The sequence below is a fragment of the Myxocyprinus asiaticus genome, chromosome 48 (genome assembly GCF_019703515.2).
Source record: "Myxocyprinus asiaticus isolate MX2 ecotype Aquarium Trade chromosome 48, UBuf_Myxa_2, whole genome shotgun sequence".
NCBI classification, from domain to species: Eukaryota; Metazoa; Chordata; class Actinopteri; order Cypriniformes; family Catostomidae; genus Myxocyprinus; species Myxocyprinus asiaticus.
The window spans coordinates 21,354,674-21,382,158 of record NC_059391.1 but is presented as its reverse complement, the minus strand read 5'-3'; the positions used below and the strand labels follow the sequence as shown (position 1 = coordinate 21,382,158).

At 39.0% G+C, this 27,485-nt stretch overlaps 1 protein-coding gene across 2 annotated transcripts in view; it reads right to left on the bottom strand.

Annotated features, from left to right (window-relative positions):
• LOC127437831 (NT-3 growth factor receptor-like) overlaps window positions 1-27,485 on the bottom strand; it is a 296,126-nt gene that overhangs the window by 110,943 nt on the left and 157,698 nt on the right. The window contains exons 8-11 of one of the 2 annotated variants that reach the window (XM_051693039.1): window positions 26,404-26,700; window positions 25,291-25,305; window positions 23,546-23,607; window positions 21,786-21,888 (exon numbers count right to left, since the gene is read on the bottom strand). In XM_051693039.1, the coding sequence (XP_051548999.1) occupies window positions 21,786-21,888; window positions 23,546-23,607; window positions 25,291-25,305; window positions 26,404-26,700 (477 nt within the window). Of the gene's footprint in view, window positions 1-21,785; window positions 21,889-23,545; window positions 23,608-25,290; window positions 25,306-26,399; window positions 26,701-27,485 lie in introns of both variants that reach the window. The other variant, XM_051693038.1, reaches the window with a different exon arrangement.

Genomic DNA, 27,485 nt, shown 5'->3' with positions numbered 1-27,485 from the left:
CTGGGAAGAGAGAAAGCTGTCAGAATTGCTCTGATTCAAACTGGTAACTTGTTCTGTGAGTATTTTGAAGTGATTCAATAAAAGAAACAACATATAAGTTGTCTATTTATAATTTTGCACAACCCAGTCACATACACATTCAATTTAGACTGCTTACCCTTAATTCAGGGCTGTACCCTGTTACAATTTTAATTCACAGAAAATGTTAGAAAGCAATTTTATCAAACTAAAATCATTTTAACACACATATTGTTTACATCTTGTGGCTATACATTTGAAAAAGTATTTTAAGGTTTACGGATCGGTCCCATTGACTTCCATTGTGAGTGCCTCACTGTAATCCAGGTTTTGCTTTGTTTAAAGAAAAGGAGGGACAAGTAGAAATTCATGTTTGTGGTAATCAACATTATGCTACAAATGCTGTCGATTGAGCTTAACTTGTATTGATTCCAGAATATTCCTTTAAGGCTTACCCTAAATAAGAGTAATAGCAATAGAATACACAACTAATTACCCAGAACCATTTTTTATTTTTTTTTCTAGATAACGGCAGCACAATACCACTGACAGCACAATAATAATGTTACAGTACAGCATTATCAGAACTCAATTATTCTGCATATTTTTTAGTCTGGCTGAATAGAGAAAGACGAAAAACAGCAAGAAGCTATTTTAGCAACAAACAAGGCAAAAGAAAAACACTTAATTACCAAGATTTTAAATTTAAAAGGCACTTAGTTAAGGTATTATCCACTTTGTCCCAACAGCAGTCCATGCAAATTAAATGAATGCACAGCGCAGCAAGTGGAAACAGCTCCACCACGGTCGGCTAGTGGGCCATGAAGCAGCACTAGGGGCTTCTCAAATTTCACATCTAAAATGCAAACCATTTAAATTAACTCCATAAAGGTTAATCTTTAACTGCTCCAGATACAGCATATGGAATATGCTGTTATTTTGGCAGCAGTGTTGAGTATAATAAATTGTATTTGATGTTTAGCATACAGAGATTGCTATAACAATAATGTATAAAATAATTTTGTAATAAAACCATATTCTAAATTCAGTGGTTCTCAACTGGAGGGTCAAAACACCAAAATGGGTTGCAAGTCTGTTCTGATAGGGTCATGGATAGCAGGGGAAAAAAACACAAATAAAACAACGCAACTAACCCAAGAACTATGCATAGTTAGGAACAGTAAAGAAACTACATTAGCTTGTCATATTTTAAAGAGGAAGAGAAAATGATTTCCATATTTTTCGTATGTTGTATTTTTGCACAAATTCATCTGTTACATTGAACGTGACATGCCCTCATCCTATTGTTGGGCCTGTGCAGTTAATAGCAATATTATTTCCTTCTCTTCCATAAACAACTTTAGTGCAGCAAATGTAACTAACTTATGGTCCAATTTGGTCCAATATCCAAAGTAGAATTTGTGTCCCAAGGTAAAACTAGCTGAGAACCTGTTCTAAAGAACACATAAAGCTAGTAAGGCTAGCAAAACCCAATGGGACAAAGCATAAACTAAAAAATGTCCATAATTTTAATGGTAAAAGACTGTAAAAATGCTACAGTATAAGAACGCTAATTGGTTAATGGGTAGTTACCTTAAAATATATGGTAAAAAATTATAATATTTTTGAAAAGACAATACATGTAATTTTATGGTACAATGTTGTAAAAATTACCTTTTTTACATGTAAAAAATATTATTTTCCTGTATAATTAATGGCAAAAATTTATAATATGTTTAAGAGAGTACATGTACTGTACTTTTTACGGTCAATCATTGTTAAATTTAAGGTAAAAAAAAACAAAACAATAATCGGCCGTTGCCAGAATTCCCTGTGTTACCCATCACATTTCATTATATTTTATGGGAATAGTTATGTTTCTTCTTATTTTTAATATCAATTATGTACATTGGGGTGTTCTGTTTTATATTTGATGTAGTTTAGTTAATGTTTATTACATTATTTTAATTTCACATGTGTTACCCTGATGGTGTTTAGTGTTTGTGTGAGTGACACGGAGCACTGTCTCTGCATGTTTATTGGTCATTGCTCTTGAGAAGGCCACTATTAATGAACTTCATGTCGTCATGTGCCCTTCTGAAATTACTACAGTGATTAACAATACATTATAAAGTGAAAAGCAGATTTTTACAGATTAAGAAGATTAAAGTATTCAATTTATATAATTTAATAATATAAGCATTAATGCACCGTAAAATATACAGGCATCACAATTACATCCTATAAAGCCTGAAGCATGGTTACTGTATTTTTTACAGTGAATTTCTGGCAACCACAGCTGCCAGTTTTTTACCGTAAATTTGACATAATTTTTTTTTTTTTTACAGTGTATGTGACCTCTTGTTCCAAATCAACGAAACGTGCTGTACAAAAAGGATACTGTGTGAAACAAGCTAAATGGTAGGTCGGTAAATTTTATACATCCTTTGCATGCCTATGCACAACCACACAGGTGTCTAATTGCTGACAAGAGACTAGGCCCTTCAAATGTGTGCCAGCTAGCACATTAGAGAGAAAGAAAGAGAGAGCGGAAGAGCACAGGTGTTTTTCCACCAGTACTGCTCTTGCTTGGACCAGAATCTGTTTTCCAACTGCGTTTGCAAAGACTAGGCTGGGTCCATGCCATGACTGGGACTCGGTTCCAGCTCAAGCTAGCATTGTCTGGCTAACTGTCAATAAGACTACATGGTATTTTACATGATATGGAATTGTAAGTAATTTTGTTAGAATTTCATATATATATATATATTCTTCAAAAAGTTGTAAGGACTGAGCAGTTTAATTCCTTTACAATACATCAGAGAGTATACGTAAACATACAAGCAGGACACAAGGTAAGAACTGCACTGTCATGCAGTTGTACGAAGCAGCACACAATATGTTGATGTGCATACAACAAGGGTCAATGTCTCAACATCAACCTACCAACTTTGAAAGAATGCATTTATTTGGAGTTAAGAAAAACAGAGTGTAGCTATTTGCTCTATAACCTAACTTTCCAAAGCAGAACCCAACCTCAGTTTAAGACCCAATTACTAAACATCATGCACACTCTGTTGAAGTCAGTACATCTACCCAAGAGATAGCTTAGAGTCCCATAAAGACAGGGAATGAATCCTCAATCATTGACAACCTGCAAAGTCAAGTTTAATGGGAAATCCAATAATGGAAAAGTCCATATATTTTAGCTAGGTTTAAAAATACAGCAAAATAAGAGTTAACGTCCCCTGGGTGGCTGGGGGACCATTAAAAACAGAGCTGTGAACTGAAGGTGGGGCCCAGGAAATGGCTCCCAATGGATTCATTTATCCTTATCCATCAAACCGAAATGGCCATTTTTTCAACTGCCACCATCTTTTTCTTCTCCACCTCCTTTACTGTGCCTCTCCTGATCCTCATAATTGAATAATTAAGGAAAACGGCTTGTGATTACACAACAATTATTCCCAGCAACTTAAAAATTGAAAATGCCCATCAAGAAACATTAAGTAGCCGGAGTTCTCATTTGTGAGGAGTCCCAGAGAGAGAGCCATCCAGAGGCCCCATCCAATGAGGACACTAGCCCTGTGAGTATAGGCTGGTCACTGAAGAACCGAACTCCATCTATGGGCGTCAAACCAAGCTGATGAAAATACTGCAGTTGAAATATCTTTATAACATATAAACAGGCCCACGAATGCAGAACTATTATATAGTTCAGAAGTATAGAAAATCATAGTACAGAAATATTATATATATGTATATATACCTCAATCATCTTCAGATTAGCAAATTTTAATTTTATCACTTTATACATTTTACTTGAGCATATTTTAGCATTACAGCAAATATTACAATAGTAGTACAGATCATAACAAGTATTACAAAATTATTATTATTATTATTTTTATTCTTTTTTATTTTTTATTTTTTTGTGAGAGCCTGATGGTGGAAAAAATGGTATATATGTTTTAATTGCTGCAATATCACTCATTACTGTAGATATCTCTAAAATTTCAACAACAATTTCAAACCCTCTCTGTACATTCAAACACTTTCATTACCGTACATGATGAAACGGCAATAGCTTCAACTGTGAAAGTTTCCAAAAAAGTATCTTAAGAGCACCACATAGACCAATCCAGCACAAGTTTCTTTGAATGTAGTGTAATTAGTTTTATCAGACATTTCTGTTGAACTCCCATGTGCCTCCAACCCTGGTCGGCTGTGAAGCGGCACCATGTACAAGAAACTGAGCGGTCTGTTGAGAACTAGTATAAACATGCCATCAAAGCAGCCATTGAACTTCCTTATGAAGGAAGTCCCATCCCTTTTTTCTTCTTTATACAACAGTCAGGCATTAGTCAGACTCGAGATATTCACCAATTAAGCTGTTGCCTGGAAAGATGAGGATTGTGAATTATTTTTGGCCAACTTTTGGCTCGCATATTTGAAGCTCTCTTAAGCTGGGCTTGAACAAAGATTTCAGATCTCTCTTCATAAGAAGAAACATCTCTGGGCTGGGATCCTCCCTTTTTAACTTTCAGTGTCACATTTCAAGGCCATCTGAGGCTCTTTCCTTGTCTATGTGAGACCAGATGTCAACAGAGCGATTTTTTAGTAGCATGTCTCTGTGATGCCAAGTAAACTTCATACCTTCATAGTTGTAGGTGTATTTGTGGATTTAAAATTAAAAGGATTGTGGAATAATTATTTATATTACATTGAATACAGGAAAAGGTATAGTTTCTGATCATTTGTCATTGCTGTTGTTTTGAAAATAATTTATAACTGAATAACTTAATACTAATTTGTAGTTAAGAATATGCACATTATGATAGGTGAGTAAGCTTAAGTTACAGTTATCCCATTTTACCCGTATTCACGCTATATAAAGTGTTATTACATATTAATAATAAAAATGTTAATAACATATTCATAACATATTAATAACATGTCATATGTGAATAATATGCAAAATAAGATGCATTTCAAAAGCGTTGTTCATTATTATTGTATAGTAAATGCACATATAATTACACTGTGACAAACACAGCAAGGGAATTTAATAATTTAATAAATGTCCCCCCGTATGCTGAGAAAACCATGCTTGATGCTCACCACCTTAAAAGCGGGTGAAAACACCAAAAACACATTATGACAAACAGCATATGAAATGCACAAGCTGCATTGCTGGCCCCATAAGTAAACCCAAGTGCCTCATTATCCACTACATTTTATCATTGCGGAAAAAGTGCTGAATTTCCAAGACCATTCATCTGTCCTACATGTTCCTGAATCTTCATCTTTACATATAGCCAGGCAACACTGATGCCTGGATACAAGCGGGTATACAGCTCTTTAGCACTACAAGACAGTACTTAAACATTCACTTTTCTGCAAGTCAACTCATAATTATGTATACCTTTAAGCATCCAATTAAAATGCTAATGAACATTTGCTGAAGACTGCTTTCCTTAGGGGAGCGAGTTGAACAGACTATTTTATGCCCATATATTTGTGAGAAACTCTTTAACGTATGGCCATTTGAACCTTAGCAACATACCGCAATTCGGTAGCCCACTAAATTTGTTTAAAATTAGAATCAACACAGCACTTTAGAGAGTGCAACGAATAGACTTATTGGTAGAAAATGAATTAAATGTTAAATCCTCTTATTTTTTTAGCCATTAAACCTGGCATCTAAATTTGTTAATTTAGCCAACTCAAGTTGCGTTTATAAGGATAGTTTACACAAAAATGGAAGTTATTGCTTCATTTCCTTGCCTTAATGTTGCTCCAAATCTGTATGACTTTCTGTCTTTTGTTGAACAAGTGGAGGCTGTAAACAGAATGTTAGCCTCAGTTGCCATTTACTTTCATTTTATTGAAAAAAGATGCAAAGAAAGTTATTGGTCATCTTTTATGTTCCAAGAAAAACAAACAGTCAAATGGTTTTGTAACTACACATGGGGGAGTAAATGATGACAGAATTCTTATTTATGGGTGAAATGGCACTTTAATTTCTAATTGCTGGTGCCCAATTGAATTACTCATGACAAATTGAAACATTCCCTTATCAGCAGCCATCAAAGTTCTAGATGAGTAATAAGTTGTAACAAGCAGGCAAGCTCTGCTTAACTTGTGCCAACACATTCCCAGAATGTCCCTGGCAGAAGCTCAGATTAAGTAGCTCGCTCAAGGACTCCCAGAAGCCTCTTTGGTTGGCCTTATTTTCACTGGGGCCTTGTCTTTGATACTGCGGCGATCATGAGGGCTCTGCCCCTTCATCACTTCTGTTTCTAGGACAGTGACAGTGGAGGCAAGCCAGATTCTCCTGGGCTCTTCTCATCTATCTTTAACTGCCATACAGTAAATAAATAAAAGGGTTTGAGGGGCTTCTGTTTTGTTTTAAAGCAAAGAAACAATGGCAGATGGGAAAGAGGCCTGCGGGCAACTGAAAAGGGTGCTGTGTTCTCCTGTATTCACCCCTGCCATTAGAGCTGAATACAGCATTTCTGGTTTCCTTTATAAACTGTGAAAAGCTGCTTAAAGGCAGATGTACAGCCATATATACAGCAGGCCATGTCTGGTTTAATCCATAGCCCCTTGGAAGCATACTACCAATGTTGGCAAGCTGGCTGGTAGACATGGTCTCACAGAAACATGTTACTTTACCAACATGTTTGCAAATTTTTTTTAACAAGGCTCGGTGTATGCATCATGGCAGTTTCATGGTGAAATGAACACTAGAGGTGCTAAAAGAACAACTTGTATTTCCTTTCACATAAATCACTAGTAAATGGACAGATTATCAATTTAATAACAAGTACTTTTCTCACACACTGCTATCTTATGATATCAAAACACATTTACTATACTGCATGACTTGTAAGGTAATTTTAACATTTGTTTTGCCAGTATGACACTGGCTCATTTATGGCTTTTGAAATGATAAAATACATAAAGGCATGTCAGTCTGCATTAGGCTGTGCTAAACATAAAATACAGTCAATGGTCCTTTAAGTGCATTAAACTGGCTGCCAAAACAACATGAATGCCATATATATAATATTAATCCTGGTTATTGATTGGTGATCTACTTTAATGGTTTTGCAATTTGAATTCCTGGCATGAACCAACTGCAGAACATTGACTGACTACATCCCTTGTTTGCTAGCAATGAGGCCTAATTCTTGTTTAGATGGTAGTCCTCTTTAAAGGAAACATTCAAACCTCATCCGTGTTTTGGAGCAAAGTGAGAATGAGTAAATTATGACAACAATTTTATATTTGAGTGCACTATCCCTTTAATATAGAATGTTAATTCACAGGTGTGCATTTATCTGCCTTTTAATATGGCTTTCAACGCAACTCATCCAATCAGATTTTTGAATTGGAATGATCCGTTTTATAATCCAGAATATCCCACGGCAGGTTGATGCACTACATATGCACTCTGAGCAGTGCCACCCCTTCTTGGTGTGGTATGTGCTGCCATCGCTTAAAGCCAGTCAGGAGTGATACACTTTGCTTCACTTGTGTGTACTAATCGCCCTTCAGCACAACACAGGTAATGGTGCAAGAAGGAAAGGAAAAGCTCTTGTGACAGATATTTGAGACTGTGGATTTGGGGAAAAGGGTAGAGTGTGCAACAAACACGAGGAAGGTGAAGTGGAAGAGGCATGCAGACGACAAGGTGGAGGTCCTCAGCTGAAAGCCGTTGGTTAGTCACCGAGGGGACAGGAGAGAGTCTTAGTGTGAATGTCAGAGTTTAATATGCTGTCTGTCAGACCCGGCCCCTTTTCTGGCAGCTCTGGTTTGCTGGCTGACATTTGGAGCCCCGTTTTCAGAGCGCAGGTGCATGCGGCAGAGGTCAGAGAAGGTAGAGGAAGACACCGCGGTAAAATGGACACTGACAAATGACAATGCAGCTGAGGCCATCACTGGCAACTCCAATCAACTGTTGAGAGAGTGAGACTCAGGCTCTGTATGAAAGCAGTGGCAGGAGGAGATGCCAGTGAGTTGGAAGCCATGTGGCTTATCGATATTGAAGTAGTCCAGCAAAAGTAGCCCCATGATATACTCGTCAAAGTCAACCTATGATGTCAAAACAAGGGGTTATTCCCTTTGCACTTTTGGCAGTGAATCTATCGTTGAAGGACTACAAGCAGAGGGTGCATAATAGAATCATTTGTTCTCTTGTCCTGTTCCTTTTGTTTTAAAAGCCTCTTTTGTCCATGTTCTTCACCAGATGTTATATCACCAGATGAATCTCTGCATTCCCTAAAGGGAAAGGTACTGAACTCCGAAATAGCATAGCGAGTTGGAATCTTTACATCAAATAAAAATGGACACACTTAAAATATGGATGTGGTCCCAAGCCCATGAAGAACAACAAACAAATTGATGATACCAGTAGTTTTTGTTGTCTCCACTGTGAGAAATCATATGGTTTTCATATGTGCTTGTGCAAAACACAAAGAGGTATGTATAGTAAAATGTAGGTAGGTAGGTAGGAAGGAAGGAAGAGAAAAAGAAGGAAGGAAGGAAGGAGGGAGTGAGTGAGTGAGTGAGTGAGTGAGTGAGGGAGGGAGGGAGGAAGGAAGGAAGGAAGGAAGGAAAGAAAGAAAGAAAGAAAGAAAGAAAGAAAGAAAGAAAGATTTGGTTGATAGCAGAACAGTAAAATGGGTCATTCCTGGCTACAAAGGTGGATACATAAAAAATGCTTTATATGGCAGATTTCATAGTAAAGCAAACTCAGCACAGTACACCTGGAGAGGTGAGAATCAAATCACTTTCTGTGAAGCAGCAAGGCCAGAACTAAGGAAAGCACTGCTGAAGTATGTGTGTGTGGGCGGGTTTGGGTGGTTTACGAGGACATTTTTTTAGGTTACAAACTGGTAATTACAAGGGTATTATGCTATAAATGTGGTTTATGAGGAAATTTCTAGTGTACCCATTATTCAAATTGCTTAAAAAACATACTAAATGTTTTTATTTATTTTTTTTAAAATGTAAAAATGCTGAAAGTTTTTGTGAGGGTTAGGTTTAGGGGTAGGGTTTGGGTTATAGAATCTATAGTTCATACAGTATAAAATTAATTATATCTATGGAGAGTCCTCATAAGGATAGCCACACCAACATATGTGTGTGTGCGTGTGTGTGTGTGTGTGTGTGTGTGTGTGTGTGTGTGAGTGCGTGAGAGAGAGAGAGAGAGAGAGAGAGAGAGAGAGAGAGAGAGAGAGAGAGAGAGAGAGAGAGAGAGATGAGATGCTGGGGTAGACTGCGGGCATCAGACATCTACAATCGATCACCGATTACCACCCTGTCAATGAGAACGAATGAGGTCGTACACAGGTCTGCTCTCCTCATCTTCTCTTCATTATGCTTTTCAAGAACAACGGTAATTATAACCAGGTAGCTGAGCTCTGAAATAAATCAAGCAAACTGCAAGTTAGAGGTAAAGAGAGAATGAACAATGTCCAGCTTCTGTTGTATGGACATGATGGCTATAAGTTGAATCAATCGGATTCAACACAATATGTCACAGCAGAGGAAGTTTAATCAGGGTCCTGCGACTACACAATCTCATATTAAAGGCAATGGAGCAGTAGATGAGGAAGCCAAGAAACAACCAACAGAGGTGTGTGGTAATATATCTCATTTGTACTGGGTCAACTTTTCAAAGGACTAAATCTTAGGCTCCTGCTCCTAAATCAACTTCTGATGGTTAACTCAGAAATAAGCTGAAAGAAGCCTAAGCTTTAGGCTTGCAGGCTGAGATCCATCCATCCATCCATCTAATAGCTTAATAGGACTCACTGGCATATTTGTTATAAAAAATATAAAGCAACTAAAGGATTAACTCCAACATTCTTATTATACAGCTAATATTTTTAAGTATCCATGACTCATGAATGGATGCTTAAAAGACCTCTTTGATGGGGTTAGGCTTTAATGTAATCAATCTTTACAATACTATGAAGTGAAGCGGCACCCGTTTCAAGCACACACTTTTAATCGACTGGCAGCATGAAAGGTTAAAAAAAATAAATAAAAAAATAAATAAAATAAAAAAAATAAAAAAAACAGCTACAAAAAAGCAACAAAAATCAATTAGATAGACTTAAATCACATGAAGTATGATGTACTATTGATATTCCTTGAATCACTTGGTCTTTAATGAGCAATATGCTTTGAGTCAAATTAAACTTACAATTTAACAGCCAGACATAACCTGGAGCAAAGCATTTGAGCTCCATATCTGCAAAAATTAAGGGTGGGAGAGGAAAAGCCATCCATTTTAATGAACCAGGAGGCTGAATGCCGAATCTGACAGACTGGCGCTATGGATCTCTCTCACCCACACACACATTCTTTACACACTTATTCTTTCTCAGATGTAAGGAGTTCTAAGAGTGAAAAAAAAGCTTTTTTTTCCATTTGTGTAAGAGCCCTGCTGTCTGATTTCAGATGGTAATAACGGGATCTCACTGTGAGCCCTTAGAGAAAGTTTAACTTGGGCGTAAGATGCGGGGTGGAATAAGAATCAGGAGACAGGATGCTTTAAACACCCTGTGGTCCTTCAAGAGCCAATGAAGCCAGGTAGCTCTGGCAAAAGAACAAAGACTAGACCAGAAAGCCAAGATCTCTCCAGATATCATTCTTCCCCTCTCAACCAGCACCAACTGAGAGCCTTTTACCTCACAGAAAGCAATGCACATCAAAAAAATAAATACAAATAAATAAATTCTTTAGCCCTGAGATAGATATATATATATATATATATATATATATATATATATATATATATATATATATATATATCTTGTAAAAGCTGGTGTTTGGTTTATTTTTTTTATTTATTTTTTATCCCCTTTTCTCCCCAATTTGGAATGTCCAATTCCCACTACTTAGTAGGTCCTCATGGTGGCGCGGTTACTCACATCAATCCAGGTGGTGGAGGACAAGTCTCAGTTGCCTCCACTTCTGAGACCGTTAATCCGCACATCTTATCACGTGACTCGTTGTGCATGACACCGCGGACACTCCCAGCATGTGGAGGCTCATGCTATTCTCCGCGATCCACGCACAATTTACCACACGCCCCATTGACAGCGAGAACCACAAATCGCTACCACGAGGAGGTTACCCATGTGACTCTACCCTCCCAAGCAACCGGGCCAATTTGGTTGCTTAGGAGACCTGGCTGGAGACTTAGCACACCCTGGATTCGAACTCGTGACTCCAGGGGTGGTAGTCAGCATCAGTACTCGCTAAGCTACCAAGGCCCCTGGTGTTTGGTTGATTGATGGTTGGTCAGCTGATCTCCCATCCACACTTGTCTTCAGCTGGTCTAGCTGGTCTCTAAGCCTGGCCAAGCTGGTTTTATGTTGGTTTAGATGGTTGGCCAACTAGTCTCCGAGCCAAGCTGGTTTTTATTTGGCCAAGTTGGCCTTAAACTAGTCTAGCTGTCCTGCCAGACTAACTAAGCTAGATTTGAGTTGGTTTGGATGGTTGGCCAACTGGTCTCACAGACAAGCTGGTTTTCATCTGGTCTAGCTTTTCTTCAAGCCTGGCCAAGTTGGTCTCAAGGTGGTCTAGCTGGACTTCCAGCATGGCCACGATGGTTTTTAGTTAGTTTAGATGGTTGGCCAACTGGTCTTGCAGCCAAGCTGGTCTTCAGCTGGTCTAGCTGGCATCCCAGCCTGTCCAAGTTGGTATTCAGCTGGTCTAGCTGGTTTCCATGTCTGGCCAACTTGGTCTTTCACTGGTCAAGCTGGTCTCCCAGCCTGGCCAAGTGGGTTTTTATTTAGTTTAGATGGTTTCCCAACTGGTCTCCCAGACAAGCTGGTTTTTAACTGGTCTAGTTGTTCTTCAAGCCTGGCCAAGTTGGTTTCAAGCTGGTCTAGCTGGACTCCCATCACGGCCACAATGGTTTTTAGTTGGTTTAGATGGTTGGCCAACTGGTCTTCCAGCCAAGCTGGTCTTCAGCTGGTCTAGCTTGCATCCCAGCCTGTCCAAGTTGGTATTCAGCTGGTCTAGCTGGTTTCCAAGCCTGGCCAAGTTGGTCTCAAGTTGGTCTAGCTGGACTCCCAGCACGGCCACGATGGTTTTTAGTTGGTTTAGATGGTTGGCCAACTGGTCTTCCAGCCAAGCTGGTCTTCAGCTGGTCTAGCTGGTTTCCAACTCTGGCCAAGTTGGTCTTCCACTAGTCAAGCTGGTCTCCCAGCCTGGCCAAGCGGGTTTTTATTTAGTTTAGATGGTTTCCCAACTGGTCTCCCAGACAAGCTGGTTTTTAACTGGTCTAGCTGTACTTCAAGCCTGGCCAAGTTGGTCTCAAGCTGGTCTAGCTGGACTCCCAGCATGGCCACGATGGTTTTTAGTTGGTTTAGATGGTTGGCCAACTGGTCTTCCAGCCAAGTTGGTCTTCAGCTGGTCTAGCTTGCATCCCAGCCTGTCCAAGTTGGTATTCAGCTGGTCTAGCTGGTTTCCAAGTCTGGCCAAGTTGGTCTTCCACTGGTCAAGCTGGTCTCCCAGCCTGGCCAAGCAGGTTTTTATTTAGTTTAGATGGTTTCCCAACTGGTCTCCCAGACAAGCTGGTTTTTAACTGGTCTAGCTGTTCTACAAGCCTGGCCAAGTTGGTCTCAAGCTGGTCTAACTGGACTTACGGCCTTGCCAAGATGGTTTTTACTTGGTTTAGATTGTTGGTAAACTGATCTATCAGCCAAGCTGGCCTTCAGCTGGTCTAGCTTGTCTCCAAGCTTGGCTAAATTGGTCTTCAGCTGGTCTAGCTTGTCTCCCAGCCTGGCCAAGTTTGTCTCAAGCTGGTCCAGCTGGTCTTCCAGCCTGGCCAAGATGGTTTTTAGTTGGTTTAGAACAGTGGTTCTCAAACCTGTCCTTTAGGCCCCCCAACCCTACACACTTTGGATGTCTCCTTAATGAAACACACCTGATTCAACTCATCAGCTTGCTAGTGGAGACTCCAAGACTTAAACTGGGTGTGTCAGAAAAGGGTGACATACAAAATGTGCAGTGTTGGGGGGTCTAAAGGACTGGATTGAGAACCGGCTTAATCAGCCGCACATGACAGAGAGTAACGGTCTCAATCAGCAAGGATATAAAAAGACACCAGCTAAAAGGCAGGTGAGCCAGCTCTCCACACATCAACTAATGTGATGTGTCTTTTTCCCCCAGAGAGCGATTGAGCCCAGACAGAACTCCGTAATGGCGTGTCGATCTCTTCACTACCCTTTGTAACCTGTGCCCTCTTCTCCCTTTGGAGCCACTCACAGCCTCAAGCCACAGTGACACCGCCACACCACGTTGCACCCGCCTAAGCTCTTCAGCACCCCTCACTTCACCACTATTGTGAATAAACATATTTGTTTGCCTGTTGCCTTGTGTCTGTACCTCATTTACCCCATAACATCTGGTGAAGAATACGGGCAATTACATGGATGAACACAGAGATAACATTCAAACTTTTTTCATCTTTCTGTTTTTCCCAGTGGCGCTGACTCTCTACTCCTCGAAATGAAGGACGTAAACTGACATCTCACAAAGCTTGCAACCAGGCAGCAGAGGGTTACAGAACATCTTGCTCATGGCCAAGAGCAGCTGGTGGCCAGCCAGGAACAGACTGCGCAAGAGATCGTACAGCTAAGAGCAGAAGCCGCCGAATGCACCCAAGCTGCTAAAATCAGGCAACCCAACCTGGTTCTGCTCACCAAGCTGATGGATCAGGATGATGCTGAAGCCTACCTACACACCTTCGAGGTGATCGCAAACCGAGAAGGGTGACGGCGGGAAGACTGGGCTTGCATGATTGCACCATATTTAACCGGCGAAGAGCAAAGAGCTTACTACACGCTCCGTATGCCTCCTTCAACAATTATGAAGCATTGAAATGAGAAATCCTGGCCCACATAGGATTATCACCGGTGGGTGCTGCCAAGCGATTCCGGGAGTCACATGACAGTCCAAGCAACCCACCTCTCCAGTTTTGCTAACCTGTGGCTGATACACGGCGTTCCGGATCCAAAACAAGTTGTGGAAAGAGTAGTCTTGGATACACTTTTGCATGCCCTTCCCCATCCCCAACGGAAAAAAGCCGGCATGACTAACCCTGCCACGTTAGGTGAGTTGGTGGAAGCAGCTGAGCTGGCCGAGGCCATGTTTGCAGGGGAGAGAGTCCCAATGTTTCTCAGAAGGGGTCTCATGGTGCAACACACATCAATCCAGGGGGCAGCTAACGGTAATGCAGATGGCCTCTCACAGATGTACCGACTACTGTCAGGTCTGGTGAGAGAAAAACCCACCCCCCTCTTACCACCACCACATCCAACCAAGGGACAAAGGGGTCTGTAGCGAGCCAACCATTTGAGTGTCAGCATCACCCTTGGCAACCGCCACAAACATGGAAGTAAAGAAAGCAGAGTGGGTTAATCAGATGCACTTGACGGAGAATAATTGCCTCAATCAGCAAGGATATAAAAAGCCTCCAGCTAAAAGGAAGGTGAGCCTGTTCTCCACACACCAACTAATGTGTTGTGTTTTTTTCCCCAGAGAGCGATTGAACTCAGACGAAACTCTGAAATGCCGTGCCGATCTCTTCACTACCCCATGTCACCTGTGTCCTCTTATCCCTTTGGAGCCACTCACAGCCTCAAGCCACAGCGACACCCCCACACAACACTGCACCCATTTAAACTCTTCAACACCCCTCATTTCACCACTATTGTGAGTAAACACAACCCCTCCGGGGTAAACTGTTGAACTTACCTTTTGCCTTGTGTATGTATCTCATTCACCCTGTGACACCTAGCTAAGTCTTCAACTGATCTAGCTGGTCTTCTAGCCTGGCCAAACTTGTAATTAGCTGGTCTAGCGGACCATCCTGGCCAAGCAGGTGTTTAGCTGGTTGGCCCCATTTGGTCTCCCAGGCTGACCAGCTGACAAATGCCTAAACCAGCAAAACATACCACCCTAACTAGTTTGTGCATGCTGAGAGAATAGCTAACCACTTTAGGTTGGTTTAAGTTGTTTTTGCAGTAGGTGAGGATCACAAAATGGACCAAAAACACTGTCTGGCCGAACAGCTTCATTTACAAGCACTTCAGAAAATACTAATGCTTTTGAAGGTTTGCCATGCTTTCCCTGGACCGAATCTCTTTCACTCACCGCGAGACTAGATTAAGGTTATTTACACCTCAGTTCATATGAACAACTCTCATTCACTGCACTGGATGAGAACCAAAAGAATAATGTAAAGTCTCAATACGAGAGCACAAACAGCACTTTTCACAGCTCTCAGACAAGACAGTTAGGACAGAAGTGGCTACTGTTTGATTTCATATAAAGGAATAAAGAAATCACTGAATAGGGTGACAGTAAGCCACATTTCATCACCAGGTGATAGCAGCTCTGAGGTCAGACCTGATTGCAAAATTAGGCACAAGGCCAAGAAATGAATCTGACACTACAATAATTTAATGAAATTTGTCTAGAATCAAAACAATCATTTTTGAACATTATACAAATTGTATTTAACATATTTCTTACTTATTACTCCATTGTTTACAGTGAAGTGTGTAATTTTCATGCTGCTAACTTCACCCAACGGAATTGATTGAATAACATGTACAAATAAACCGAGAACAATAAGACGGTGAACGTGTATTAAGATAGTAAAAAAGTTCCATTTTAATTTAAAATGCTGACTTAAAGTATCTCTGAATTATACAGATTTATTCACTTTCCTTCCTTCCTTCCTTCCTTCCTTCCTTCTCTTCTGCAGAACAAGGAACATGGAAACCCAAAAACATTACCAAGTGCCTGCCTGTAAATAACTGGAGACCCAACCAGTAACCAATGAGCTGTAACCACCAGAACCGTGCAGCCTGGTTCTTCCAGCACCACCCAGAAACCTCTCCAATCCCCTTCTGTTCTCCCTTCTTCAATTCCACATCCATTTATGTTATCTGCTTAATCTCCATTTAATTAGCTCAGTTAAAAAAAGGACTGAGAGTGCTCTCTGTTTCTGTCAACAAGAGTGAGGAGGGAGGGAGGGAGTGTGGGGGGGGGGGGGTACAGAAGGAAGAGGGAAGTGGGTAGAGGGGAAAAAGGAGGTATAAAGCGATTGGTGGAGATGAGGGACAGCACAGAAGCAGATGTAAAACAGGAAAGAAAGAAAGAGGGGGAAAAAAAGAAGAATGTCCCCGTGGGAACCAAAGTGAAACAGAGAAAGTCAAAGAACATGGCACAGTGCCAAAGCAAGACACAGTGAGCCAACACACCACACATTCATTTAGAGTCTGTCTCTGCCATAGCAGGGGCTTGTGAGTACTCTGACACTGTTACCACCAGACAAGGCTACTGATTAGATTTCAGTTGATGGTGAGAGAAAAATAACATGGCATGAGGCTCCAGGGACCGAAGGCATCATGTTAATTATCCTTCTGATATATGAGCATTTGTGTTGGTTGTAGTGTAATTGGTGTTGCATGGTTCCACACCAGCCTACACCTCGTAATGTTCATTACCAAGACATTATATGAGTTCTGGATGACACAACTTCATACTGGCCGACATGTCAAGAGGGGGACATGTCTCTGGTTTTAATGGCAGAGATGAATATGGGCAAATATCACAAAAAAATATCAAAGTACTTTTATTCAAAAATCATAAAAAAATAAAATAAAAAAAAAGCAAATTAATGCTATTTTAAGGCAATTTTCTTTCTTTATTTTATTTTATTTATTTATTTGCATTTTGACACTGCATTGAGTATATATATATATATATATATATATATATATATATATATATATATGTATGTTGGTACCAAAATATGAGCAAAGAAGGCTGTGAAAAAAAAAAAAAAAACCTTTTGATCTTTCATTCAGAAATTTTACCTTTATTTGAATAAAAAAGCAATTGAAAGAGGGGAAATATCTCATTATTAAATCAATATTTTTTCTCCAAAACATGTTGGTCACAATTATTGGCAACCCTAGAAATTCCTAGAGTAAAATATATCTGAAGTATATTCCCATTCATATTTTACTATTTTTAGTGCGCCTGGGTGACTAGGAGCATGAAATTGTTCAGCCGTGACTTCCTGTTTCACAGGGGTATAAATATGAGGTAACACACAGGCCAAATTCCCTTAATCATCAATAACAGTGGGTTTGACTAAAGAATATAGTTCTGATTTGCAGCAAAAGGTTGTTGAGCTTCACAAAATGGGAAGTGGCCATAAGAAAATAGCCAAAGCAGTGAAAATGCCCATTTCCACCATCAGGGCAATAATTAACAAGTTCTAATCAACTGGAGATCTTAAGAATCAGCCTGGAAAAGGACGTGTGTCTATATTGTCTCCATGCACAGTGAGGAGGATGGTTCAACTGGCCAAAGAATCTACAAGGATCACAGCTGGAGAATTTTAGAAATTAGTTGGGTCTTGAGGTCAGAATGTCTCACAAAAAAATATCAGACATCACATACATCACCACAAGTTGTTTGGGAGGGTTTCAAGAAAAAAAGTCTCTGCTCTCATCCAACAACAAACTCAAGCATCTTCAGCTTGCCAGACACTACTGGAACTTCAAATGCGACAAAGTTCTATGGTCAGATGAAATAAAAAAGAGCTTTTTGGCAGCAAACACCAGAGATGGGTTTGGTGCACACAGAGATGAAGAAGTACCCAATGCCCACGGTTAAATGTGGTGCTGGATCTTTAATGTCGTGGGGCTGTTTTTCGGCCAGAGATCCTGGACATCTTGTTCGGATACATGGCATCATGGACTCTGTCAAATACCAACAGATAAAAAATCTAAACCTGGCTGCTTCTGCCAGAAAACTTACATTGGGCCCTGGTTGGATCTTCCAGCAGGACAATGATCCAAAACAAACATCAAAATCAACACAAAAATGGTTCACTGACCTCAAAATCAAGGTTCTGCCATGGCCAAACCAGTCCCCTGACCTGAACCCCATTGAAAATTTGTGGGGTGAACTGAAGAGGAGATTCCACCAACATGGACCTCTGAATTTGAAGGATCTGTAGAGATTCTGTATGGAGGAATGGTTTCAGATCCCTTGCCAGGTGTTCTCCAACCTCATTAGGCATTATAAGAGAAGACTCAGAACTGTTATCTTGGCAAAGGGAGGTTTGCAAAAAGTATTGAATAAAAGGGGGCCAATAACTATGGTCATTGCGTTTTGGAGAAAAAAAAAAAATGTATTTAATAATGAGATATTTCCCGTTTCAATTGTTTTGCTTCAATTAAAGGATATATATATATATATATTTTTTTTTTTTTTTTTTTTTTTACGAAAGACCAAAGGGATAAACAATGCAGATTTTTTTCACAGTCTTCTTTGCTCATATTTCCCAAGGGTGCCAATATTTTTGGCCACAACTGTATATATGTATATACATATGTATGAAAATGTGCTTAATTGTAATGAAAATATCATCACACTGCAAACTATTCTTAATGGTCCTAAAAAAATAGGATCCATCATCTTGAAGCAAAATGTAATGCTTTATTAAGGTATAATTCACACAAAAATGAAAATTCTTAAAAAACTCACCCTCACCCTCATGTTGTTCCAATCTGGAATGACTTACTTTCATCCATTAAAGAAAGCAGAACGTTAGCCTGTCATCATTAAACTTCAGTGTATGGCAAAAAGTTGGAAAGAACATGAATGGTGTCTGAGGCTAACATTATGCCTCACATCTCCTTTTGTGTTCCAGTTAAGTCATTTGGGGTGGGAATAGCATAAGAGTGTGTAAACAATAACACAATTCCATTTTGAGGTTAACTATTCTTTTATGATACTTTTACTTTTAATTCTTTCATCCAGAAAAATCTGAGAAAAAAAAAGTGTAAATAAAGAGAAACATTCACCTATTTGTATGTGATGTGAAAGGGAGGTGTTCCTAACTACCATTGCTAAAATGCAGCCACAATGCATTATGGGTAGCCAAACCAACCAAGCTTTGAAGGATTCTAAGAGAAGTGAGGATGCCAACCCATCTGAGAACCAGGAGAGCATGACTGGGCCTTTCTTCATCCCAGAACATTTCCACAGTGACAACCGAAAGATCCGCTAACTGCTCAGCAAAAATGTAAAGGCTTTGGGCCTCAGACAAGCCTAATGATGCAGTTCTGTCCAGCATAGTGACATATGAATCATATTTAACTATTCAGTCGATTACCAGAAACCACACTGCTAAAAATACCAACATAAACCAGCCCAAGCCGGTTTGCTGGTCTTAGCTTGTCTCTCAGCCTGGTCAGGTTGGTCTGTTGGCTGATTTTGAACACTTTTCAGCTGGCCAGGCTGGAAGACCAGCTAAAACAAGCTAAGACCAGAAAACCAGCTTAGGATGGTTCTTAAAGGGATAGTTCATCCAAAAATGTAAATTCAGTCATTGTTTACTCACCCCTGTGTTGTTATAACCCAGTATGACTTTCTTTCTTTTTCTTAACACAAAGGGAGAAATTGTGAAAAACATCTGTGCTCAGTGATGTCATACAATGGCAGTTTATGGTGACCACCTCTTCAAGCTTCAAAACGAAGCAAAAGTATAATTCAGAAGCCTAATAAATGATTCCATGAAACTCAGGATTCTTATGAAAACATACGATAATGTTTGGTGAGAAACAAACTGAAATCTAATGTATTATTTAGTGAAACTATTGACAGACCGTTGCTTTCCTCTGCACGTTCCTGAGACTGCATGAGACCAGTAGTTCACACAGCCCCCTTGGCGAAATGGTTTGTTCAAGTGAAAACACGTTTTGTTTATCTAAAAACAGGTCTGCCACAGTGAAACTAAAGAAGAGAACACAGCTGCACACAAACCAGAGAACCAAACTAACAAAACATGTCTGAAGAGTTTGTAGTCCAAGAATAGATGCATTTCAATGCCCAGACTTTTTTATTTTATTTTTTATTTTTTTCCGGAATATTCAATCAAACAGAGATAGAGGCAGGAATGTCTATCACCTGTTCTCCATTCTGAACCTCCGTCTGAAGAGAGCGATACCTCAGCTAAACATTCGGTAGGTTATGAGAAGGTTTTTGGACTGGTGCCAGTTCACAGCGGCCGGGGTTTCCTGCCGCAACGCCGAAAATAGAAACCAAGCGATTGACAGAATGTCCTGTCGCTCCTAACAGCAGTTAGGACAAAAACTCAATGATTACTAGAAAAGATACCTTTTATCGCGTACCATTTGACGTCAGGTTAGGAAATGGTGTGACTGTGGCATGCCTTCAGCCTCCTCTGTCTATGGTTGTGTCCGAAAACTGGAAAATGCTGCCTTCGGAGGCTGTATACAGAGGTAGGGTGAAAATAAGGTGCTCTTCAAACTGTCCTGAGACCAGTTCCCTTAAGAATTCAATTCATTCATAAACATTGTCTGTTAAGCCATTAACTGATTATGTTTTTGGATGCAGCCTATCTCTCTCAGTTTGATTGAGTACTCCGGCTAAAAAAAATAAAAAAATAAGGCTGGGCAGGGGGCCTGGGAAGCTCAGCGAGAAAAGACACTGACTACCACCCCTGAAGTTCAAGAGTTTGAATCCAGGGCATGCTGAGTGAGTCCAGCCAGGTCTCCTAAGCAACCAAATTGGCCTGGTTGCTAGGGAGGGTAAAGTCACATGGGGTAACCTCCTCGTGGTCACTATAATGTGGTTCGCTCTCAATGGGGTGCGTAGTGAGTTGTGAGTAGATGCCGCAGTGGATGGCATGAAGCCTCCACACGTGCTATGTCTCCGCGGTAATGCGCTCAACAAGCCACGTGATAAGATACGCGGGTTGGCGGTCTCAGACGTGGAGGCAACTGAGATTCGTCCTCCGCCACTCAGATTGAGGCGAGTCACAACGCCACCACGAGGACTTAGAGCGCATTGGGAATTGGGCATTCCAAATTAGGGAGAAAAAGGGGAGAAAATAAAATAAATAAATAAATACATCAAATAAGGCTGGGCATAGAAATGCATTTATTCTTGGACTACAAACTCTTTAGACATGTTTTGTAAGTCTGGTTCTCTGGTTTGTGTGCAGCTGTTTTCTGTTCTTTAGTTTCACTGTGGTGGACCTGTTTTTAGATAAACAAAACGTGTTTTCGCTTGAATGACCCATTTCACCAGCGGGCTGCGTGAACTACTGGTCTCATGAGTCCACGGAGATGAGAGCAACGGTCCAACAACAGTTTCAATAAATAATACATTAGATTTCGGTTTGTTTCTCACCAACCCTTATCGGATGCTTTCATAACAATCATGAGTCTCATGGAATAATATATTAGACTTCTGAATTATACTTTTGAGTCGTTTTGAAGCTTGAATAGGTGGTCACCATAAACTGCCATTGTAGGACATCACTGAGCACAATTTTTTTTTTTATTTTTTTTTTTCACAATTTCTCCCTTTGTGTTAAGAAAAAGAAAGTCAAATGAAATTATAACAACACAGGGGTGAGTAAACAATGACTACATTTTAATTTTGGGGTGAACTAACCCTTTAAGCAGAGCAAAGAACCACATGCAAATGCAAGCTATGTAAAAACAACCCACAAATTTGATTCAGAACAAACGGCAGAAATATTCAAAGAAATATACGAGTTTCATTTTTCCCCACTTACAACAGTTGTTGGTATAATAAAATGAGTCACTTGCTGTAACACTTATTCACTAATAATGCAATGTGCCAAGTTTCCTGCTGAAGAGTTTACACCGGCTTACCTTTCATGCCAAACTTGGAGCGTCTGCCATATTTGTTGATTAGCACGAACATAACGACAAGGAGAACGCAGGCGAAGCCAGCCAAGCCAACTGCAATTGACACCTAGAGAGCAGGAGACACTTGATTTAAATTGATATTTAAATTGTTAATAACAGAAATATTAAATTGACCACATATTTTCATTTCTAATCACACTTTACAATGTATAGTGCAAGTATGAAACATTGTAGTATGACACATACAAGTATTTAAATACTATATATTGTAAACTTCATGTCAGGAACTGTTTACATTTATAAATGTTACATGTTAGCATTACATAACCCTTTAGTGTCTTATGCATGTTTTATTAATTAAAACTAAATCTCAACTAAAATGCTAAAACAATATGTTTTGTCAACTTTAAATACTGTTTTTGGATGACAGTTTCTCTGCGATAAAATTAAACATTGAATCTGAGAACCAAACTTAGATAAATTACTTTTCAGGTTAGCAGGGATACAGCTACATTCAGAAGAGAATACTTGCATACTGCACAGTTTATACTGCATAATACTACATACTGTTTAAAAAAAAGTACAGTATTGTATGCAATACGGAATGATAAACATTTCAAGCAGTCGGCTAGTATGCTCCACTGTTGTCACATGACCCCATTACACTGCATGTCCAGTTACAGTTAAATCCAAATAGTTTGTATTTTAAATCCAAGTCTTAACTAATGGCAGCCCGATCAAATAATAAGTCAAGTAAAATATGTTAAAAAATTGCAGAAGTAGCGTGATAGTACTTCATTCCAAACATAGCCTTAGTCTAATTCAATGAGCTTCAACAAATGTTTTTAAATCACTGATTAGCCCGTAACACAGTGATACATGTCAAAGCTTCAATATAATATTAAAAGTTTGTTTATAAATGGATTTGATATGTATGTAGTACACTTTACAAAAAAAAAAAAAAAACTACAGCCCAGGAACGACATGATTAGAAACATAAAACATGCCAAATAAATATGTCTGTTTCATCAAATGTGTCTCTTACGGGGGGGAAAAAGTGCAAAATTACAGCAAACTCACAAAGCATGTCTTGGCTTGTTTATATGATTTGTATTGATGTTGATGCTGTAATCATGTCATCAATGTAATTGGTGTCATAAGTTGCTTATGGCAGCAGAGGCTTCTATAAATTGCATGAAAAGGGAAGGGCATCATAGCATATAACAGAAGAAAAAAAATAAAATTAAAATAATAATACTAATTCAGGTCAGGTGTTTTAGGAGAGAGATAACAGCCCTACACTTACAGCCAAAATACTCACACTTCCTTATGGAAAACACAAAGTGTACAACTGAATATAATGTCTGAATGTCCCAGATAAACAAAAAATAAAGACAATGCGCAATAAATCAAAGCGCTGGAATAAAGCTATCTGAAGCAAAAAAGGTTTCGCCGTAATTAGGACCTCCAAACAATCAAAGCTTACTCCCTCTCTTTGTGTCTGAGTCCCTATTAAAACCTTAAAATGACAATATAATCTATATCCAGTCAATTACAGCACAAAGATGAACGAAAGCACATCTTTAGGCAGATGTAATACACACAAACCACAAGGGAACGGCAGATAGGATGTACAAGTGTGGAAGAGAGGAAGTGGTTCAGAATAGTTTGTTTTCAAATCCCTCTTCAATTGTGTAGACCTGAGAACAAGATGTTCATGTAATCTCATTATATGTTATACGGGCACAGAAAACAACACTCACACCAAAGGTGTCCTCTTCAGGCCGATGTGTCATAGTTGGAATAGCGGTCGGTGTCGGACTCACTAGAAGACAAACAAGAGTTTGTAGTGTTCAGAGAAAAACATAAATTTGAAAAAATTTTGTTTCGTTATCTTTATTTATTTATTTATTTATTTTGCTACTACCAGCCTCTATACAGTATACCCAAGCAAAACAACTACCTAGACACACAGTTGTCCTAAAAAGCATTGTATATGGAAACCTAAATCAAATTTAAAATGAATGAATTTCATTTGGTTTTCTTAGAACTAATTACTTTTAACCAATGGGTCTCATTGTCATTTTTATGATTTTCCATCCATTTGGAACTCTCCATACATGAACTTGTTATAAATACCAGCCTTAACTTGACTGGTTTTGTCAATGCACGCAAGGTGATGGATGGATTGTTTGTTCACTCCAAGTTACTGCTCTTACGAGAACCATTGAGCATTATTCACTAAATATGTCTTGGGGCGAATACTGTTTGATTAGACCTGTTTTTTGCAAGGTTAATGCTATTTCAATGGGGGATTCTGATTTTAGATTGTTCTGCCACTATTATTCTTTTGGTAATGAAAAAAAAGCCTAAGGCTATTCATATTTATTTATTTTTTTCTGTTCTTTACTAAGTAGGAAACATGGAGTGAGCAAGGCCTGGCTAGTGGACTTACGTATCCTGCCTTGCATCCACTTATACTCCACATTCACACACACTACAGCCATTCATCCCGAGCAAAACCATTTAACTTAATTCAGAGCTCTGACAGCAACAATCTGTCATTTGCACAGTTCCCATGCGTCAACTTGATTAAACGTGGTAAATTAGGGTGATAACAGTGTAAGAAACCTACTCATGAAGGTCAATGACTGTGCTTTAAAAATTGGGTGATTTCACATGTACAGATCTTTCTGTAAATTTTGCCACATTTTTTTGTTGAGAGGTCATGTGTGTACTCTAACGTAAGAAGTTTGTTGTCAAAGAGTTTGAGCCAAGTGCAAAGTTCTGAAGAAGCTGAAGTAATTATTTCATGTAGTTGGAAATCATGATTTGTGATTATCTACATTGTGGAGAGAAATGTCATCAAATTGGACAAACTGATTACTTATATTCAGCACTGTTGTTTAAATGTAATTTCCAACAAACAACATCACAGATTTTTACTACGGAATTTTAGTGCTACTGTTTGAATGGTAGCTGTGTGGATAAAAGTCTGAAAGGTGTTGTGTGTGAAAATAGCAGATACATTACTTTACAGGTAATCCGGCAATTTTATTGCAATTTAACAGGCTTCATGTTAGAAAGTGGCTATTGATTCACTGTTAAATTTATGAATGAGAACAGATTAACCAAAATCGAAGTGATTTCTGAGTGCTGAGCAACACTTGCGAACTGGCCTGCAGTGTGTAAAATGACCTTGATCTAGCTTTAATGCGATTTTCTGGAAGCAGATTCTGAATTAGGATCCGATTTTTCTTATACTGACAGATATCGGTCACTATAAGTCAAAAATACTAAATAGGTCCAATAACAGCATGTCCAGCCATGGCTGCCAGCCATCTGAGAATACGACCAAGGATATTGTTTGGGGAAAAGTTGTTTATTCCGAACACAGACTAAACTAATTCCTTCAAAATCCTTCTTTGTTTTATTATAAACAAACTAATGAATAAGACATAAAAAAAAAAGAAATGCATGCACCAGACAATTAAAGAGAGGAACTCACCATTTTCAATGTAGTCTACAGAGAAAACAAGGAGAAACAAACAAACACAGAGGTATATAATTACCAGATATGAATATGTCCAAATCAGCTATGAGGATTCATGCAAATGCATTTGAAAATTTTATTATACTATGATCAACATTTATGCCTCAATGCATTTCTTTTGCCATTATGGTAATGTTCCAAAATGAGTCTGAGAACACCAGACAATAATTGCAATATTTAACAATGTAATTAAACCTTATTTGATGTGAAACTTTGCATGACAGAATCATGTGATATGCATATAGATGGGTTTATATATATATACAGTACATATTTCACATCATATGGCTTAAAGATGTGGAAAAAAAGTGCACAAGCCATATCGACTACTTTTATGTGGTTTTATTGTGTTTTTGTCCTTTTTGAAACTTGATGGCCTGCAGTCTCTATTCACTTTCATATACAGCTTATTAAGGCGTGTTTAATGTAAGAAAGACATTGGAGTCACAAGACATGGCAATATAGGGTGATTAAATAATGACAGAATTGTCACTTTTGGGTTAACTATTTCTTTAAGAGAGAGGGCCTGTGTCTATATTTATCTATAAACCTGGTAGATTCTCACCCTTGGTGTTAATAAGTTACTCATGCAGGGCCTCTAACCGACATTCAGTCTGTTCTGTTTTTCAACACTGAGTCTGTGACATAACAGCTCTAATCTTAGAAACACCCCTCTTGCACTCTTTGGAGAATGCACAGCAGTGCTTGAGAATTTTACTATTTTTACACAGGTGGAGAGTGAACATTCAAAGTACCATTTGCATGTAAAATAGCATCAAGGAGATGTTGTCAAGTTCGTAGTCAAGATTCATGGTTTTTATCGTGTCAGTTTTGACTCTTTTGGTTAAAGGTTATCAATGTTGGGGAAAGTTACTTTTAAAAGTAACATGTTACATTAATATGTTACTCATCAAACCTAAACATTTTTGAATTTATGCAAAGTGTAATCAAATACAGTTCAATCAATCAATGTAATAAATATCTTGAGATTCTGAAATTATTGATCAGACTGACATAAGAGCTGGCTGCCATTTTAAAATTTGCAATTTAATTGAATACCTCACGTACCATCAAAAGGAGGCTTTAGGAAGTGGGCGTACACAGTTTTGACGGCTACACCCAGGAAGTTCCTGGCCTCCAATGTGTAGTTGCCATTGTTGTGGTGGGTGGGGGTTTTGAACATAAGACACCCCTCCAGGTTGTCCTGATACACCTCCATCTCTGGACGGATGTACTCGGTCGCCTTGATCTCCTCGCCTTTATAGTACCACCGCAGGGTGGGCAGGGGGTGCCCACGCACAGTGAAGATCATACATGTGTCATGCAATTTCTCTGGCTCCTCAAACTTAATGATGACAGGAGGAACTGCAGATGAGAAAAAAAGAACCAAAAACATTTTATACAGAATGGCGTAAAGCAGTGGTTATCAGGAAGCCAGAGCCCACTAGAGGGCCTCAGCTAACTTCCAAGGGGGCTGCAAGCTGACTCCAACATTCTTGCTATACAACGACAGGTCATATTGACCAAAAAACCCCATAAAAGAAAAAATATATATTATAAAAGTAGTTTATATGACATGTGCGCTATATTCCACAGTCACGGTTAAAAACGCAGTGTTAATGTTATTGATGGCAAAAAAGCATTGGTTCTAGTGTGGGTAGTAACCAAACAATAAATGCTGTTTATAAATTTGGGACATGAGCTTTAGGGGAGGGCAAATTTATAATGATTTAAATTTAGGTCTGTCCCTCACACAAACCTATCATTTGGCTTCAGAAGTTTTAGTATTTAACGCACAAATCCTATGGACCACTTTTATTGAGCTTTCTTGTTTTTTTGTTTTTTTTTTGGAAATTGACAGCCATGGGGACTATATCGGCATTGTCTTGCAGGAATGGTAAGATTCTTTAAAAATATCTCCTTTTGTGTTCCACAGAAAAATAAAATAAAATAAAATGAATAACAGCATACAGGTTGGAAATGACATGACAGCAAGTAAATTATGAAATTTTTCATTTCTGGACGAACTATCCCATATTTATCTGCTTTGTGTCTTCCTCCAGCAAAAGTCCTTAAAGGAATGGTTCACCTAAAAATTAAAATTCTCTCATAATTTACTCACCCTCATGCCATCTAAGATGTGTGTGACT